At 43.8% G+C, this 17,217-nt stretch overlaps 1 protein-coding gene and 1 long non-coding RNA gene across 5 annotated transcripts; one reads left to right on the plus strand and one right to left on the minus strand.

The window, feature by feature from the left end:
• Positions 1–2,613: 2,613 nt before the first annotated feature.
• LOC128410557 (uncharacterized) lies at positions 2,614–7,032 on the minus strand. 2 transcript variants are annotated; one of them, XR_008329538.1, is made up of 3 exons: positions 6,702–7,032; positions 4,780–5,369; positions 2,614–3,893 (listed from the first exon to the last, which is right to left on the minus strand). It is a non-coding gene; the product is annotated as an uncharacterized LOC128410557 (long non-coding RNA). The 2 variants fall into 2 exon arrangements; XR_008329539.1 differs by lacking the exon at positions 6,702–7,032 and adding an exon at positions 6,436–6,640.
• Positions 7,033–7,182: 150 nt separating this feature from the next.
• TBPL1 (TATA-box binding protein like 1) lies at positions 7,183–15,864 on the plus strand. Of its 3 annotated transcripts, none has more exons than XM_053381966.1 (7): positions 7,183–7,388; positions 10,947–11,138; positions 12,591–12,673; positions 12,790–12,853; positions 14,028–14,131; positions 14,217–14,311; positions 15,321–15,864. In XM_053381966.1, exons 2-7 carry the CDS (start codon positions 11,004–11,006, stop codon positions 15,398–15,400), a joined length of 561 nt encoding a protein of 186 aa, XP_053237941.1. In that variant the 5' UTR covers positions 7,183–7,388; positions 10,947–11,003; the 3' UTR covers positions 15,401–15,864. The 3 variants fall into 3 exon arrangements, with proteins under 3 accessions (XP_053237941.1, XP_053237943.1, XP_053237942.1); XM_053381968.1 differs by having other exon boundaries at positions 7,184–7,388; positions 14,217–14,359; XM_053381967.1 differs by lacking the exon at positions 7,183–7,388 and adding an exon at positions 7,505–7,759.
• The last annotated feature ends 1,353 nt before the right edge of the window (positions 15,865–17,217 follow it).

Genomic DNA, 17,217 nt, shown 5'->3' on the forward strand with positions numbered 1-17,217 from the left:
ATCTCAGGTTACAACTGGGTGCTTATTGAAGTGGAACTTATCAGAATATATTAACAGCCACCTTGGGGCTTTTAAAGGGTTCATTTGAGGAAATGCTCAAAGGAAAAATAATTTAAAAAAACAACAACTTTGCACCAAGTTGTGGATTGTGTAGCTTAACATGCCTTCATAACTACTTTAAAACAGACAACTATTTCCTCAACTGTTAGCAATGCTAAAGTGATTACCAACAACTACCATTCTGAAGGATCACTGTGCTTGTTTTTCATACATTTAAGCTCTAACTGAATTGGCAGACTGTGCTTTCTACATTTCATTGCTATTTAACTCAGACCTCTACATTTCCTTCCTTATAACCATGTGTGTGCATACCTGCCAACTGAGGATTACACTTCATATATTTGATGAACTGGACTCAAACCTAGGAAGGTTCATGCCGTAATAACTATATTAGCCTATAAGGTGCCACAAGATTCTTTGTTACTTTTGCTGCAACAGATGGGAACACGGGAACCTTTCTGGAAATTATTTCCATCATTTTTTTTATTCATGGGTCAGCAACTTCACTTGCATGTAACTTAATATTCTACTTTCAAATGCCACAGGGTGGCAGTCATGCTACATGCAAAAATAAACAGATAGTATAAAATAGACTCTGGACTTTTCAACTTAACTTTTGCCCCGCCTTTTGCAGGTAGAGGTCTGAGCTTTAATACCTTCCAGCTTTCCCTGCAAAATTGCACTCTTTCAAGCTGAATGAGAGCAAACCTCAACTTGGGATTTTTGCAGATTGATAAAGGGTGGGTTTTCACAGGGAAAGCTTTGAGGCAAACATAAATAAGAGCGTTCAGACGCAAAGCTTTAATGTGTGGACCACGTGTGAAAAGAGCAGAGGAAAGTCAATTGTAAGCCCTCCATTATTTACAAAAAGAAGACCTTGGCACAGACCTTGGCTTGCGCTTATCCTTGGCAGAAAGGAACTCCAAAAACTGTATTCAAGAGCTATAGCTCTCTTCTGCCCTTGCACACCTTCTTGTTAAGCCCCTCAGCCTTGCTTCTGCTAAGCTCATATCATGATAATTCTCTGCCAGCCCCCAATTCTTTGTTTGGGGCCTGCAAGTTCCTCATCCTTCCTTCCTCAACCCTTCTCTCAATTTATAGCTGCCACAGCAAAAACTCAGATGACCAAACTGGCAATTACCACCACCACCACCATTTTTTATTTGTATGCTGCCTTTCCAGTTAAAACAATGCTCAGGGCTGCTTACAAGATGAAAAGATTTTCATAATTATAAACATAAGTAGTCATAAAAATAAAGCACATTAAAAACTACATAACTAAACTGAACAATTTCCACATGAAAATAAAGATACAAAAAGTTAGTATCAGTAATCTCAGTTAATATCAGTAACAAGAGCAAAAACTCCCAACAAAACTTCCCTCAAAATACCCTCATCCTTGCTGGTTAGCAGCCGCAGCCACAGTTCTTATAGCCGGCCTGGGCCAGGTGGAGATTGGCCGAAACAGGGCCCTCAGGCAGGGAAGTCCTCCTCCCAGCCTCAACAGACTGAACCGGCCTCACTATTTATATCTATATGTACATTCCACAACAAAGCAGAAATAAACTCTGCACAAGTTGCTCCTTCGGCCAGGCGGCACAACAGTCAGAGCAGTCCAACCGGCAGCTCCGTGCTGCGATCAGAAGGATGGTCTGCCCAGTTGTCAAGGGCTGCCTGGATTAGGAAGAGTGGTGGGAACCGCCTGCCCAAGAGCCCCCCAGGGAGGACACAAAAGACTCAGATCCCAGATCCTGGTGGTGGTACACTAAACAGCAGTCTGCAGAATGGACAAGCTGGGAGGTGCTAGAAGCAGGGTCTGAGTGATGGGGGGAGGCCAGGAAGATGGCCTTCCAGGACAGGGTTAGAGGCCTAGTCATGGTGTGAGTGCAGATTCAGAGAGGAGTCAGAGATTGGCCCTGCTACACAGCAGCAGGACAGTCCCAGTCCTACTGGCTCTACTCCCCCCCCCCCAATTGAATAGAGTCCTGTACAGGCCAGACAGGCACAGAGGAGCTCACCCCCCTCGATGCAGCCTCCATTTGCATGGGAGGGATCCAGAGTGAAAGACTGGGGAGGATAAGGGTGGAGCTAGTGGTCAGTTTCAGCAATGTCTCAACTGGATTAAGGCAAACCAGAAAACTCTGCTGTGTTGTTTTCTGTTAATAAAAAGCTAATTGCATTCCATACCTCCCGTGTGTGCCTGCCCTGCAGTTGACCTGGCTCACTTTTCAGCTCCACACCAGTTCCCTCTGCCAGAATATCTTGGGCTACCTGCAGAATCAAACTGCCAATGGAAGTCCCTGCCCCCACACACAAAAGAGGGTTTTAGGATTGTCTGTAGTGTTCTGGGTCATCAGAGCCTACAGGATTCCTGCTTCCCGAGTTTGAAGAAACAGTCAGAAATGCAGCTTTCATAAAATTAATAGAACCAGAGCATCTTGGACTAATGTTGGGGTTGCAACCTTTGGTCAGGCAAAATAAGGGATGGGGCAGGGGAATTGGGGCACTAAAAATTGCCATACATGGTGCAGAAATGACTTCAAGGTCATTACAATGGCACACAGTGCTTTATTCAATGGAGAAAAACAAAAGCTTTATGATTTGTAATTGGTTTGACACAAACCAACATGAAGCAACTCAACATGGTGTTTAATATCTTTATTTCTGTGGAAAGGGCCACAGAAGTCCCTCTGTTTTGAGACAATAGTCTGTCTTTCTCTCCACTTCACCTTCCATGACTACTGTCACTCCTTGCTGCATTTAGCAGTGCTTTGTCCTTCAAAATAAGAGTGGAATTCGGCACATGGCAGTTCAAAGTTCAGAGAAATCAGGATCTCACTTTTTATCAGTTCCACAGAGCACCAGTTCTGAACATTACTCCATTTGTTCAACATCATGGAGGAAATCCACTCCACAGGGCAAAGTGGGTAGATCACATGCTGTAAATATAGCCATCCACTTTGCAGCCACAACTTTGTTCTTTCACTGAGCAGCCTTTAAAAGTTGCTCCAGAATGCAGTTGGCTGTTACACTTTCATCATACAGCTTATCCATGTCCACTCTGGTAGTGAAGCTGAGATTTTCATAGACCTTTTCAATGTGTCTGTAGATGAACTTGCCATCTTTGAGGGAGAGGGGCTGGAGGCAGAAAAGCCAGTTGCAATTTGAAAAAGCAAACCATTTCTCAATGCAATGGCAGTCTCAATGAATAAAATGAATTCTCCCATTGCCCTGTTTGCATCAACTGGAGAAAGGCGCTGCAGCTTGACTTTGGTCAGGTCTCCAACAAACTGTTCATCACATCTCTGTGCCAGTTTGGCTCTAAAGGAATACAAAATAGCATAGCTCTATGCAGGTGGTGTTATTGGCCTCAAGCTTAACAGTATCTACAACGAGGGACAAAAAATGTGATTGCAAAAAAGGAGATAAACCTCCACAACATAACTGTCTTCCTCATCCTGCACTTCTGCATTAATGTCTAGCTTCAGCTAGTGAGGAGTAGTCTGGGAAAATCCTCAACAAGCCTAATGAAGCAGGAGCAGAGACATGGTTCAACTGAAAGCCATGTTATGCACAATATGAGCCTTGCGGTACCAACAAAGGGTTGTTTCTTCTTCTGTTTCTGTTTCTTCTTCTTCAACACTGTGTAGACCAAACTGTGAATACTGAAGTTTACATTGAGCAATCCCAGTTTTCTTAAAGTGTGCAGTATGCAATCCACAATCCTTTGGGATTCTCAATGAAATCAATCATCTTGTTCATGACTCCACTTTCAGAAGTGAAGAACTGCACTGCACGAGGGAAGGTTTCTCTGTTTTCCTTGTTGGAGGCATCTGTTTGAATGGAGAAAAAGATTTCAACTTTCAGATTTCAACTTTTTCACCATATCTTCAACAACTTTTGGCTCAAGAACATCCCTTACTAAGGTCTCATATTTTGTTCTCCCATAGCTCAGTCCTGCAGTATCTTCTGGTTCAGTTCGTATGCACAATTAGCACTGTTACAACTGAAGTTGTGTTTAACAGTCTGATACGTGTGCACCAACTCCGCAGCTGTAACCTGCATAAAAGGAGTCCTAGTAGTGCACAAAATATGAACTCAGCTATTAAATAGAAAAAGATTAGTTGCTTTAATTCTTAGGAAATAAAAGCAATTTTGAAATATGTAGCAAGCTTTTGGATTGCAAAAGCTGGTAGTTATTTAGCCACACTGTATTGTACACTGACATATTTAGAAGTATATTACTTAATTATAAAATTGGTATGGGTGAAGACTGTAATAAAATCAAAGAAAGTGCCTCAAATAAGCAGGACCAATTTGCAGATAACTGCCTAGATCTTTGCTGACTGTATAATATAGCCAACATTAAGCTATAATATAGCCAATGTTACATTGGCAACACAAATAATTGAACCATATACCAGGTCTGCTTCGAGGGAGGTCTGAGGAATGAGAAAAGTAGCAATGGAAACCTGTGTATTTTGCTGTTTATTAGCTTGGATACACTCTGCCCTATACACTGACAGCCTCCTCTGCTTCTGGGGTTCTGCAAACATCCTGACTACACTTACGAACGGCAAAGGATCCTCTATGGAGAAAACAATGGAAATACTTGTTATGTTTCTCTTATTCAAAGAATCACAACAGTAACAATGCCCCCTCCTCTCCTACCCTGGGTCCTACCCCACAGGCCACAGCCTGCCTGCCTCTCATGCCCACCTGTGCTGTGCTGCCCTCCAGCTCCTTGCCAGCTTTTTCTTTTTTATTAAAGATTTTCTTGTTTTACAGAAGTAAGTGTAATGTCTCTCGTATTTTTTCCATGTAACATTTTTACAAATCCGTTTCATTTGTTGAGACATTAGGGTGAGAGGGGAAAAAAGGGGGTGGAGGGAGGGAAGATGGGTGGGGGTGGGTGGCGATGTTTCTATTATGCTTAATGTATATAGGGTTTGGTGTCAGCGTTGCTTGTGCTGTTCACTTGTGTTCCTTTGGTGCTGAGAGAGGTTGGGGTTGGCCTAGGGTGTGGTTGTTTGTTTGTGTTTGGCTGTGGTGATCTTTGTTTTCGTGTGAGTGGGGTGGGTGGGTGTTTTGGATCAGGTTAGCCATATTGATTTGTATGCTGTTGGTGGATTATTGTCATTGTCTTGTTGGGCTGTGTATGTGATAAAGGCATCTTCTGTTTGTCCCCGTGTCAGTTTCAGTTTATTGGTTAATTTTTCTAGTAGGCAACTCCTTGCCAGCTGAGCTCTGACTGGCCTGCAGCTGCTCCTTTGTTCTCTCAAGAGGATATTTTGAAGGTGACTTATTTCCTGAAATCCAAGAGAAAGAAGTGTGAGGAGGAGGATGATGATGTAAAACAGGGTGTTTCAGTCTAAACTGGTGCAATCCATGGTGTATCAGTCTAAACAATGAAGAGACAGGGAAGTCAGCTGAGAAAGGAGCCACTTCATTCCAGGAATGTTCTCGAGGAACCACTGGAAAGGAAGTCTCGCCCAGCCTGAGATGCCAAGGACTGGACCTAGGACCGTTTGCATACAAGGAAGGTATTCTGTATCTGAGCTATATGGCCCTTCCTTCTGCATTTGGGAGATTTAACAGAACAAGAAGAGCCCCGCTGAATGGGGGGGGGGATGCATCTAGTTCTGCATCCTCTGCCCTGCTGTGATCCTGCCAGGTACAACAATAAAAGTCAACCTAGCTTGAACAAATGCTTGGTTGTTGCCAAGCCACTACAATGTTCTTCTCACACACTTGACAAAGAAATGTTTACGCCTGGCTCCCAAGTAAGTGTGTACTGGCGAGAGTCCCAGTACATGAGACAGATGCTCCTATACATGCAAAGTAGAACAGAACACATGCATCTGAACAAGCAGACTGTGCAGTGACGCCAATAGCCAAAATGAACAACAATCTAAATTATATGAAATTATATGAAATTTAACTCAATGATAGCATGCTTCAATGAAACCATTAATATTCCTGGACAATATATTAATGTTCTATGGAGTTTGGGGGGCACATTCAACATTTAAGGAAGTGGTAGATGTAAAAATATTAATTAAACTTGTATGTGATTAACAATTTAATCTTTTTGCAACTAATTTAAGTAATTTACTAGTGTCAAATTGCATTTGCTTCCTCACTGAGAGGGCCAGCTGCAATTCTATGCACGAAGAAGGCCCACTCAGTTCAACTAACTACTTTCCTATGAGTAAGCCACTTTAGTAGTAATAACTTTATTATTTATACCCCACCCATCTGGCTGGGTTTCACTAGCCACTCTGGGCAGCTTTGAGCATATATAAAACCTATAAAACCTAATAAAATATAAAAGATTAAATAAGAATAATTTTAATTGCATTCAATAGGGCTTACTTGTGAGTAGACATGAATTTGCTTGCACCACTTACCAACAAGCACGAAGCATCCCCCCCTCAATTTGTCTCACCTCACAACTACCCAATCTCCCATTTCAGCATCAGGCTACCACTGTTAAATCTCCCCTGCCTTCATTTCCCCCTGCTGTGACTGAGAAAGGCCCTGCCCCAAAGGACCCATCAAAGAGAGGGAGGGCAAGCGAGCAAAAGCATCATTTAATATATTTTTAAAAATTAAAATTTTAAATTTAAATAAAACATCACCTTATTCTTATTACTGGGAGGGACTCCATCCCAGCATAAAGCCCTGCGCCAGCCTCAGACAGGCAGCAAAAAGGCACCAGGGTCGGTCGCACACCAACCAAGATGAACCTCGTGGAGCCTCACCGGCTAGCGCGCTCTGCCTTCCCTCCTTTTATCCCTGGAGCAGGGCGGGCGTACAACGCTTACTCCAGCTCCACAGGCAATCAGGCAGCGCCAGTGCGAATGGCAAGCTAAACAACCAATCGCTGCAGTTTCTCCATGCCGTGCAAACCCCTCGCTATTTTAAGGCTCGCAATTTAAGACGTGCAGCGCGTGGGGAGGAGGAGCAGCCGCCGCCAAGGCCTTGAACTCGCGCCGGAAGACAGATTCCGCGCCTCCGGGCTAGCCACGCCCCCTTCCGTGGAATAAATCCCACCACCTTGCATTTCGCCCCGCCCCCTCCTCGCCCCAGCGGCCGTTATCCGGAAGTACACCTTCCAGCGAGGACATCCGGCTGCCGCTCTAGGCGGCGGCGATGCGGGCTCTGTCTATGGTGTTCGCGCGCTTTGTGATGTTTTATTGTGTCGCGGGGATTCGGTGGCCTCGAGACCCGGAACAGCTAGAGAAGGAGGCGGCGGCGTCGTGTTGGAACGGCGGCGGCGACGGGTCGCGCAGCAACTGGGCTGCGCGGGAGCCTATAGGATTTCGGTGAGGAAGAGAAGGGGAGAGGAATCAGCGGCCGTTGCGCGGCAGTAACGGTCCTCGCGTCGCTAAGGCGACCTCCGCCGGGCAGGGGGGGGAGAGGGGGGAGGGGCAGATCCGGGGGGCTTCCCTGCTCCCGCCGCCCCTTCTTGCACCTGAGAAGGAACCGAGCACCGAAAAGAAGGCGGGATTCGTGTGTCCTAAAACTAAGCAAAATTGTGCAGCTGCTTTTCTACCCGGGGCGGGGGAATTTCTCTCCCTCCTCCGCCCGCCCCGCTTCCCCCGTCTTCCTTCTTCCCCGCGCATACCGCTGCATGTGAAGCGCAGCCCCCTCCTCCGTAGGGAGGGAAGAAGCGCAGGAGGGGGCAGCAGAGCAGGTAACCCAGCATCCCACCCCCCACCCTCGTCCGCAGATTCTGATTTGTCTCCTGGCAACCCTGGGTGACTCAGATTAGCCAGGAGCCTTTAGGAATAGGGACCTGCTCTGATCACTGCCAACAGGGTTTAGGAGAGAATTGCCTTTAAAAAAACAACACGAGTTCTCTTCCTCCAGCACCACCTACCCACCACCTCCATCTCTCCTAATGGCAAACGCTGAACTCCCGTGCCATATCGGTATGGCAGTGAAATTAGCCTATGTGCAGACAAGAAAGATGTTTTCGTTCTCGATTGGATTGCGGCTCATGTAAAGGACGGGGCTTGCACTCTGGGGTGGCCGACAGAGCCAGGATTGTCATTGGAAGGGGCCAAGTGGCAGCGCTCAGGCATGCAGCGCCCTTCACAAGTTAGGGTTAATTCAACCCCTTCTGGATAAAGCTTGGCCAGAGTTGTTCATCTCCTTCGTAATTTCTAGTCTGGATTACTGTAATCACTTGTGTATATAGGGCTGCCTTTGAAGATTCTCAAAAATTTGAGTTAGTACAAACCACAGCTACAAGGTTACTAACTTGGGTTGGTTATAGAGAGACCATATCATTTTGCCAGTTCTTAAACAGCTATACTTGTTTTCTGCTCTGTTTCTGGGCACAGTTCCGAGTCCTGGTTTTCTATAAAGTCCTAAATGACTTCAATCCTGCCCACCTGCCCAAACACTACAATGCCTACCAGAGGCTTTCTTCTGAGTGCCACCACCATCTGAGTTTAGGCAACTGAAGACCAGAGAGAAGCTTGTCTTGACTTTAGAGCCTTCATATGGAATGCCTTACTAAAGAAGCATCCCTCTAGGAATGTATATACCTTTATTATGAGGTATCACATAAGACTGCTGTGGTTCAGTTGCCCTGCAGAGCCAGTTGTTAAGGTTAAAGGCTAGAAACTTGTATGTATACAAGCATCAAGGCTTGGGAATTGGATTAATGCCTCTTGAAGAGCTAGAAAGTGTAGTATCTGTATGTACTACAAAGACCTGGGTGGGTGAGCTGGGTGGATTGGATATGACTCAGCTTTACCAGCCCAGGTACTTTGTGCAGCACCAACAAATATGTGTATGCTTATCCATAGAGTTTCAATCTGTCTTACACAAAAACTTGTTTGGGAGCTGGATTGTGAGGCTTTCTACCTGATGTTTGACTGGAGAGACAGAAAATGATCTTTGGCTTTCACTACAGGGTATACATTAGGAGTGAGCCAGTGGAAGGGGCGTGTGTATGTTGCCCTATTGTCATAGACAGACTACTCCCTGGTGATATTTGGTGTGATCGTAGCTGACTTCCCCTGAAGGGATAGGGACCTATTAAGATGGCCCTTTTCCAAGGATTTATGGTACCTAAGGGATTCCTGAGCACACTGGATTTTTCAGCCCTTGCTCCAAGGGATTTTCCAGGCAGCATTGCTGGTGCTCCAGCCTCACTGTGGAACAGCAGGATGATCAGGGCTATCAACACAATCATTCCAGAAAGTCATGAGGAGCCCAGAAGGTTCCTTGTTTTTCTGAGGACCTGGAAAGCAATGAAGCAGATTGATAGATGGCCACAGTGACACCAGTGCCACAGTGGCGTAGCGTGGGGGGTGCCAGGGGTGCCGGCCGCACCGGGCGCAACATCTGGGGGGGGCGCGAGTCCAGAGGGAAGGGACAAGTTCCTTCCTCCGCCGGGCTCCCCGCCGCCACCGCCAACCTTGCGCCCTAGCGCGCGCGCACCCCCCGCCGCCGCTGCGCTCCACTCACTGCTCGCAGGAGGAGCAGCCGCTGCAGCAGCGCCGACGCCGCCACCGACGCCTGGCCGGGCACGGGCAGCCTCCGCACCCCGCCGCCGCCGCCATCCCCTCGGCCCAGCCACAGGCGGCGGCTGCTTCTGCCGACTGGGAGGGAGGAGAGCTCTGAGGGGCCTCGATGCACCCTGCCCTCCCCAAAACCCTCCGAGAGGGCGGGCGGGCGAGGGTCTCCCGCGGAAGGGGGCGCCGCTGGCTCCAGCTCTCAGCACAAGTCTGGGGGGGGGCGAGGACGGAGCGCGGCTGGAAGCCCCCGGAGAGGCGCTCGCCAAGCCCGGATCTGGAGCGCCTCGGAGCGCGGGCTCCACCTACAGCCCAAGGAGAGGAGGGGGCGGGGAGGCGCCCTCCCCAAATAATAAATTTTATAAATTCCTGCTGAGCCTTTGGGGGGGTCCTTGGCTCCTTCGCTCGCCCCCAGCCCCAGTGGCGTAGCGTGGGGGGGTGCAGGGGGGGCCGGCCGCAACATCTGGGGGGGGCGCTCGCACTCGAGTGCTAAAATCCACGGGTTAGGGGGCGCAAATTACTTGCCTTGCCCCGGGTGCTGACAACCCACGCTACGCCACTGCAGTGCCATCAGTGAACCACCCAGCAGAGCTTTCTCAGATGGTGAGCAGGCTGGTTAAGTCCAATTTGGGGGTAGAAACAGCTAACCACTCAGTAGCAAAACACTGAGAGCAAAGTCACTTGCATCCATTCGTAACTTGACATGGCAGTTGCTGCTGTCTGTGGAGGCTTTTAGAGCACCGTCTGGTCAAAATTTGAGGTAAACGTCACTTGTCACAGCCTGAGGATGCTGGCAGGTTGCAGGGGTTAAGCCATTTGGTTCTCTTGACCCTTGCCCATCATTGCTCATCACTGACTATGTAGGTCTTGGTAGCAATTTATGCCCATCAGTCAGCAATGATGCAAAGCAGAAAGACAAGCAACTGGTGTTCCCATTTTAAATTAAATCTCCTTGGTTAACTTCCACAAATATAAGTGGTCAAGGGAAAGAGTGCTTCCCCCCGCAAAAAATAAAAACAGAGTGGCATTCATTGTTATACCCATTGAAATCAATGGACTTAAGTTAGAAAGGCTGTTGATTTCAGTGGGTCACCTCTGAGTATGATTTAGTTGGATATCACCCAATACCAGTACTAATAATAAATAATATTATTTTTAAAGTGACACGTCTTTGTGACACTATCTATAGAAAAAATTATAGAATTATCTCCTTGGTGCTATCCTGAATTCATCCCTAGGTGTTTTGCAAAGACTTGTCATGCTTTTCAAAGCAGGACTTGTAGGATATTGAGGCAAACAGACTTTTTTCTAGATAACTGACCTGTATACCTTCTCTCCTTCACCACAATAAAGGATGTGATCTTCATGGTGTCGTGTTGGAATCTTGAGGTTTTAATCTGAGTCACCCCAATGGATGCGGAGAGTGATGTTGCCTTGGACATTTTAATCACAAATGTAGTCTGTGTCTTCCGAACAAGATGTCATTTAAACTTGCGAAAGATTGCGTTAGAGGGAGCAAATGTAATATACAAGCGTGATGTTGGGGTAAGTTACTTCTCAGTTTTAGTGCCGTTGAAGACTTCTGAAGTCGGGTGATCTGATAAGTTTCATTTCTGTGTATTGTGTCATTTATTTATTTATTTATTTGAAGTGACAAAATGCAGCTGTTTATTGAGCAGTACACAATTCAACACATTCTGAATTTTCATTAACCCCACCTTTTTTTAATAAGTATTGTGTCATTTGTGTGAAGGTCATTTCAATATTGCAGATACAGCAGCTTTGAGGAAACATCATGTGTTGACATATACAGCATATTTGTTTGATCAGAGGTGTGTGTGGTGTTTGAAAACATTTTTTTTAAAAAGACCTAAACTTGCTAAGTGTCAGATTGTAGCCTATGTATGTGAAGTTCTTGACAGTGTGCTTTCTTTTTATTAGCTTTAAATTCGGTTATTAAAACCTGTAGCAAAGCAAAATGTGCATTACAGTGGTACCTTGTGTTGCGAACCGTCCCCCTTACGAATGCTGTGGGCTACGCACTCCGCTAACCCGGAAGTAGATGCCCCTTGTTACGAACTTTGCCTCGGGATGCGAGTGGAAATCGCGCTCCGGCAGTGCGGCAGGCACCATTAGGGAAAGCGCGCCTCGTGTTATGAGCGGTTTCCGGTTATGACCGGACCTCCAGAATGGATTAATTAATAATTTGCAATTATTCTATAACCGGAGGTACCATTGTACTATAACCAGTAATAAGCAGTAGATATTTCAGTGACCAAACATGCAGGAAAATGTTATTTTTGGTAGTGTGACTACCATGTGTGCCATTAGGAGCTGGCTTGGTGTAGTTGAACCCTGTAGCACCAGGGTTCAAGTACCCACTCAGCCATGAAGCTGATGGTGATGGATGTCCTTGGACCAGTTGCCTGACTCTCAGCCTAATCTACCTCACAGGGCTGTTGCGAGGATGAAATGAGGAGAACTACTTACACCACCTTGTGCTCCATGGAGGAAATGTGGACTATAAATGCAAGAAATAAATGAGTTTACTCCCCTTTCATTAAAATAATGACTATTGAGGAAGTTCAAGGGCTGAAATAGTTTTTAAAAAACAAAACAAAACTTTGGAGTTCATTAACGCCTTTAAAAAACAGGAGTGCATAGATGAAAAACAATAAAAAAAATTTCTTGTCCTGTTACAACTGCCTGTCTACATGTTAGAAGCAAAGATAGCAAAGGATAGTTGCAAGAAATACTGTATAGTATGTTAATTAAACAGAATAAATTAGTATCTAAAAGGTTTACCCTTTGGCTAAGGTTAAAGTTATCTAGAAGGAAGCCATGATGAAATTAACAAATAATGGGAATAGTAACACGAACATAACAATAAGTGTATGAGCTTTAGGAAAAATGGCAGCATTTGGACCTGTAATTCATTGTTCTCTTTTGCTAAGTTTCTTTGTCTAAAGTATATTTTTTTCCCTGACTTGATTTCAGAAAGTATTAATGAAGCTTCGGAAACCAAGGATTACAGCAACAATTTGGTCCTCAGGAAAAGTAATTTGCACAGGAGCTACAAGGTATATATTGTTTTTGTTTTTTTCATCATCCATAAAATCACTTTTGTGTTGTTGTATTTTAACCTTTGATCCCTTAACTTCTTAACCAATCGCTTGTGTGGTTTTTTCCAATCTAGTGAAGAAGAAGCTAAATTTGGTGCCAGACGATTAGCTCGTAGTCTGCAGAAACTAGGTTTTCAGGTAATTCTTTCAATCACTGATGAATTGTGGCCTTTTAAAATGTTTTTAATTCAGAGAATTGCTGTTTAAAGAGATCTGTTTCTAGAAAACCAGCTGATTAGGCTTACTGCTGAGCAGATTTCCAGAAATTTGCTTGGCAATCATGAGTGCTCTTCCTTTGCGTTGCAAGTCCCTGGGTTTTGTGCTTATATAAAAAACCACACACATAGGAGATAAACCACACCTTTCTACTTGTGGGAAGGAAACAAGGGGTGACGCTCTGTTCTTTTTCTGCATAAGTTTTCTCTGCTGGTGCTGCCTTATAAAAAGGGGAAGGGAAAGGAGAAAGCAGGCCTTTTATTTGTATTTGTTCAATTTATATCCTTTCCTTCTTCTCAGAGGAGCCCAGGGCAAACAAGTATAAAACACTAAAAACATCTTAAGACATTGGTTTCTCATTTGCTCTGGCAGGCACAAACCTTTGCCAAGTCAAGGGAGATCACTTGCAGAAGAACTGAACTGTTGCTTTTAAAAGTTAGAGTCCATCAACATTTTCTATAAAAGTGTTTGTTTGAAATGAAGCAGGAACATGATTACAAGAATGATTATGATTACAGTGATTGTATTTCCCAATACTCAGCAGAATTTGTGGTTGTTGACAGCCATTGTAGCCACTAGTATAAACTATGCAAAGCTAACTGAACTGATGTCAATGCACTTCAGTTAACTGGAAGTTGACATCCTTTCTGAAACGGTGTAAATGGCACACCCTAGCAACAATTGAGCACTTTTAGGTTTAATGTGCTTAATTCTCTCCCATTGAAATCAATAGGACTTATTATCTTTAGCTTTGGAATTATTCTGCCTAAATGTAGCCTTTCATAGTTGGCTGTGGTCTCCTTCAGGTAATTGAAAGCTATATTAGTACATTGTTAGTAAGCAAAAGAATTCCAGTATAAATTACACTAACTTAATTAGGTGTGATGAGACCTGAAAAGAAATTTACCTTGCCCTAGAACTGTCAAAACTTTCTAGCCATTATAGAGTTTTAATTGCCCTTTATGTTGTATTTTTGTTCAAAGTTGTATTAAACCCTGTTGGCCTTTTAGTTAAAATGAAGCCAAAATGTGTATAAGTCCTTGGCTTTCAGATTAGTTCCTAATATTTTCATTTGTGTTCTTTTTCTTTCTAAAAGGTGATTTTTACAGATTTTAAAGTTGTCAATGTTTTAGCAGTATGCAATATGCCCTTTGAAATCAGATTGCCGGAATTCACAAAAAGCAACAGACCCCATGCCAGGTATAGTAGATTTTATATCTATTCTCTCTCTCTCTTTTTATTTTGCATTTTCATTTTTTAAAGCGAGCTTTGCATTTCTCCTTAGTTATGAACCGGAGCTTCATCCTGCAGTGTGCTACAGAATAAAATCTCTCAGAGCTACTTTACAGATTTTTTCAACAGGAAGTATCACAGTTACAGGTATTCACCTTTTTGTGAATAAGTAACTTTCTCCGTGTTGTAGCTCAGGTAATTAAGTGTTTGATAAGGTCAGCATGTGTATATGACTTCCCACTAATTTCTGTGTACCTGTGCCATCTGATAACTATTGTTGTAGATCAGGCATGTCCAACAGATCAGTCGTGGGTGTGTCCCAGGTCAATTGCAGTATACAGTTCAGTGATCTCCTTAGTGTTCGTGTTCCTTTTAGGACCCCCTCCCCAAAGAAAGCTCAACAATTTTGGCCAACCCTCCCCCGCAAAAAGCTCAACAACTCCCGGCAATGACAATGGGTAGATCACAGCCGGTCTCTTTCTACTGTGAGTAGATTGCACTCTCTTGGGAGTTGGACGTGCCTGTTGTAGATTAAAATGAGAGTTGGATTATTATTTGTTTTGGAGATTTCGGTGGTTGCTTGAGCTAACTCATTAGCAAATAGGATTGCCGCATATTTAAGAAGAGATACTTTGATTTAAGCTGTCTCATCTCAAAGCCAACAGGGCGCTCAAAACTTAAATCTAAAGTATAACAACTGGGTTATGTGTTGGACTGCTGGACTTGCCGATGGCAGTGTCCCAGACAATTTAGAATACTAAGTGCAGGAAGCATTCTTTGAAAAATGAAAGCATCTCTGCTGGGTTTTGTGCTTCCACTTCCTGTGTGGATTTCTGGCCTCTCTGTTTCCTGGTTGTCAGTGTGAGACAATGGAGATCAGACCAGAATGTACACAGATGTGATGTGGGATGTGTGCACATGGGTGAGGTGTGGCATGTGCTGAACAAGCATTTTCAGGTTAGTCTGAATTTACTTCCTACTTTGCCATGTAGCAGTTTTAAGTAGTGCTAGCAATGTTGATATATATTGAGACTATTGGTCGATTCAGGTTTTGTTAGAGTTTAGTTCAAAATATATTCACGATCAAGGAACTGAAGCCATAGGGTTAGCTTTTGTGTGTACCTTATTCTAATGTTTTATCCTGTCCTACCCTCAGGGCCAAACGTAAAGGCTGTTGCCACTGCAGTGGAACAAATTTATCCATTTGTATTTGAAAGCAGGAAAGAAATTTTATAAGTTGCCACTTCACGGTTAGGCGACCTAACCAAGCACCTTTTATAAGACTGCTGCGCATTGGACTAATAGCAAAAAAAAAGAAGAAGGTGGGGAAGAAAAGGACAACTGGACCAACACAGCTGAGGAGGTGCAAACTCTTGGCCGCGGTGATAAACTCCAGTCCCTTTTGGATTTTATTTGGAACAGTGCTGTATTGTAAAAACAAACGTTTACAAGATACGAAATTGCTGCTTTTTACAAGACATTCTATTTATTTCTGCAGTAATTTCTGTGTGTTCATAAGCAGATTTGTCATGATATGCACTAAATTTGAAAACACTTCTATAGGTTGAGCTTGTGTTTTTATTTGTGAATATTCTTTACATTTTTGTACGCTGACTGTTGGGCACCAAAGAAGCTGTAGACGTTACCCTTTTTCACCTGATAAAACGTGCACAAATAAAAGTCTGCAAAACTTTTCTTTATACCTGTTCTGTTCTGTTCCTTCTCCTTTTTCTATTAACAATTGTATATTGGCAAAGTAACTAGAGCAATGTTAGTGTGATCTTCTGCTCTGATTTTATTCCAATTTTTGTGCGCCTGTAAAGTGAATTGTAGCAGACTAGATTGACATGAATGAGAGATGTGTATGTGTTCTAAGGACAGAATTTGGTTTTATTGTAATATATTTGTAACTAAATGCAGAATTTAGGGGATCTCTTTCCAGCCAGTCTAAGCAAGGGTTAAGCATAATAGGCTTGAGTGATGAGAGAAGCTTCTGTTCTGAAGTATTTGACGTTAGTCAAATCAGCTATCTTATTTCCAGATGCAGGGTTGTTTTTAAAAGGAAACCTGCCTTGAACTACTGCTAGTGACTGATTTTAATTTTCAGGAAAAAGTGTATTTTTTCATGAATGCAGTTCTATGCTACTTCTAAAGAACTCTGCACATATTTGCCAAATGTTGCTATAGCACTGTTAGAATTATTTTTTAAAAAATGCTAACAAAACAAGAAAGCTTGGCTTTGGCATGTAATCTTGGACTTGAAAAGCCAATATTGAAACTGCATATGGAACAGATGAGTGGTAAATCATAAGGCAAATGAAAATGGTACCCTTGCCAACTACAATAAATATGTCAAAATGCATCTATGTCTCTTTCCCGTATCTAAGTCTCGAGGTGAACAAAATGTGGGCATGACTGCTGCAGGTGCTAAGCATTCATTGTCCAGATTTGTACTTCACATTGAAACAAACTCAGTGGAGTACTGTAAATAAAATCCTTTTGAAAGCCTGCCCTTTTTTATTTTTGCAAAATACTTCAAAATATAATGAGAATCTTTGAGGAGGAAATGGATACAGAAGAATCAACTTGTTCGTGAACGGCGGGGGGACGGGACAATGCCAACCAACCCTTAAAAGTTCTCTAAAAATGTATTCTCCAAGCAAGTGCCATGCACTCAAATGTAAATAGTGACACATGAACCAGGTGATCAGGAGAAATATAGTCATAATTCTAATGGACGGTGAGAAAGGGCTGCCACAATCAGAAACTGCCACTATGGCCTTGATTCAACAAAGTACAGTGGTACCTTGGTTCTCAAACGCCTTGGTACTCAAACGCCTTGGAACCCAAACACTGCAAACCCAGAAATAAGTGTTCTGGTTTGCGAACTTTTTCGGAAGCCAAGTGTGCTCTGTTTTGAGTGTTACGCTTCCATTTTGAGTGTTACACTTCCAATTTGAGTGTTATGCTGAGGTCTGTCTATTTTTCCTATGTCCAGAACAGCATGCAAGGGAAGGTTGTTTCATTGTGCAAAAAAATCTTGTGTTGATGGA

The sequence above is a fragment of the Podarcis raffonei genome, chromosome 3 (genome assembly GCF_027172205.1).
Source record: "Podarcis raffonei isolate rPodRaf1 chromosome 3, rPodRaf1.pri, whole genome shotgun sequence".
Classification (NCBI taxonomy): Eukaryota; Metazoa; Chordata; class Lepidosauria; order Squamata; family Lacertidae; genus Podarcis; species Podarcis raffonei.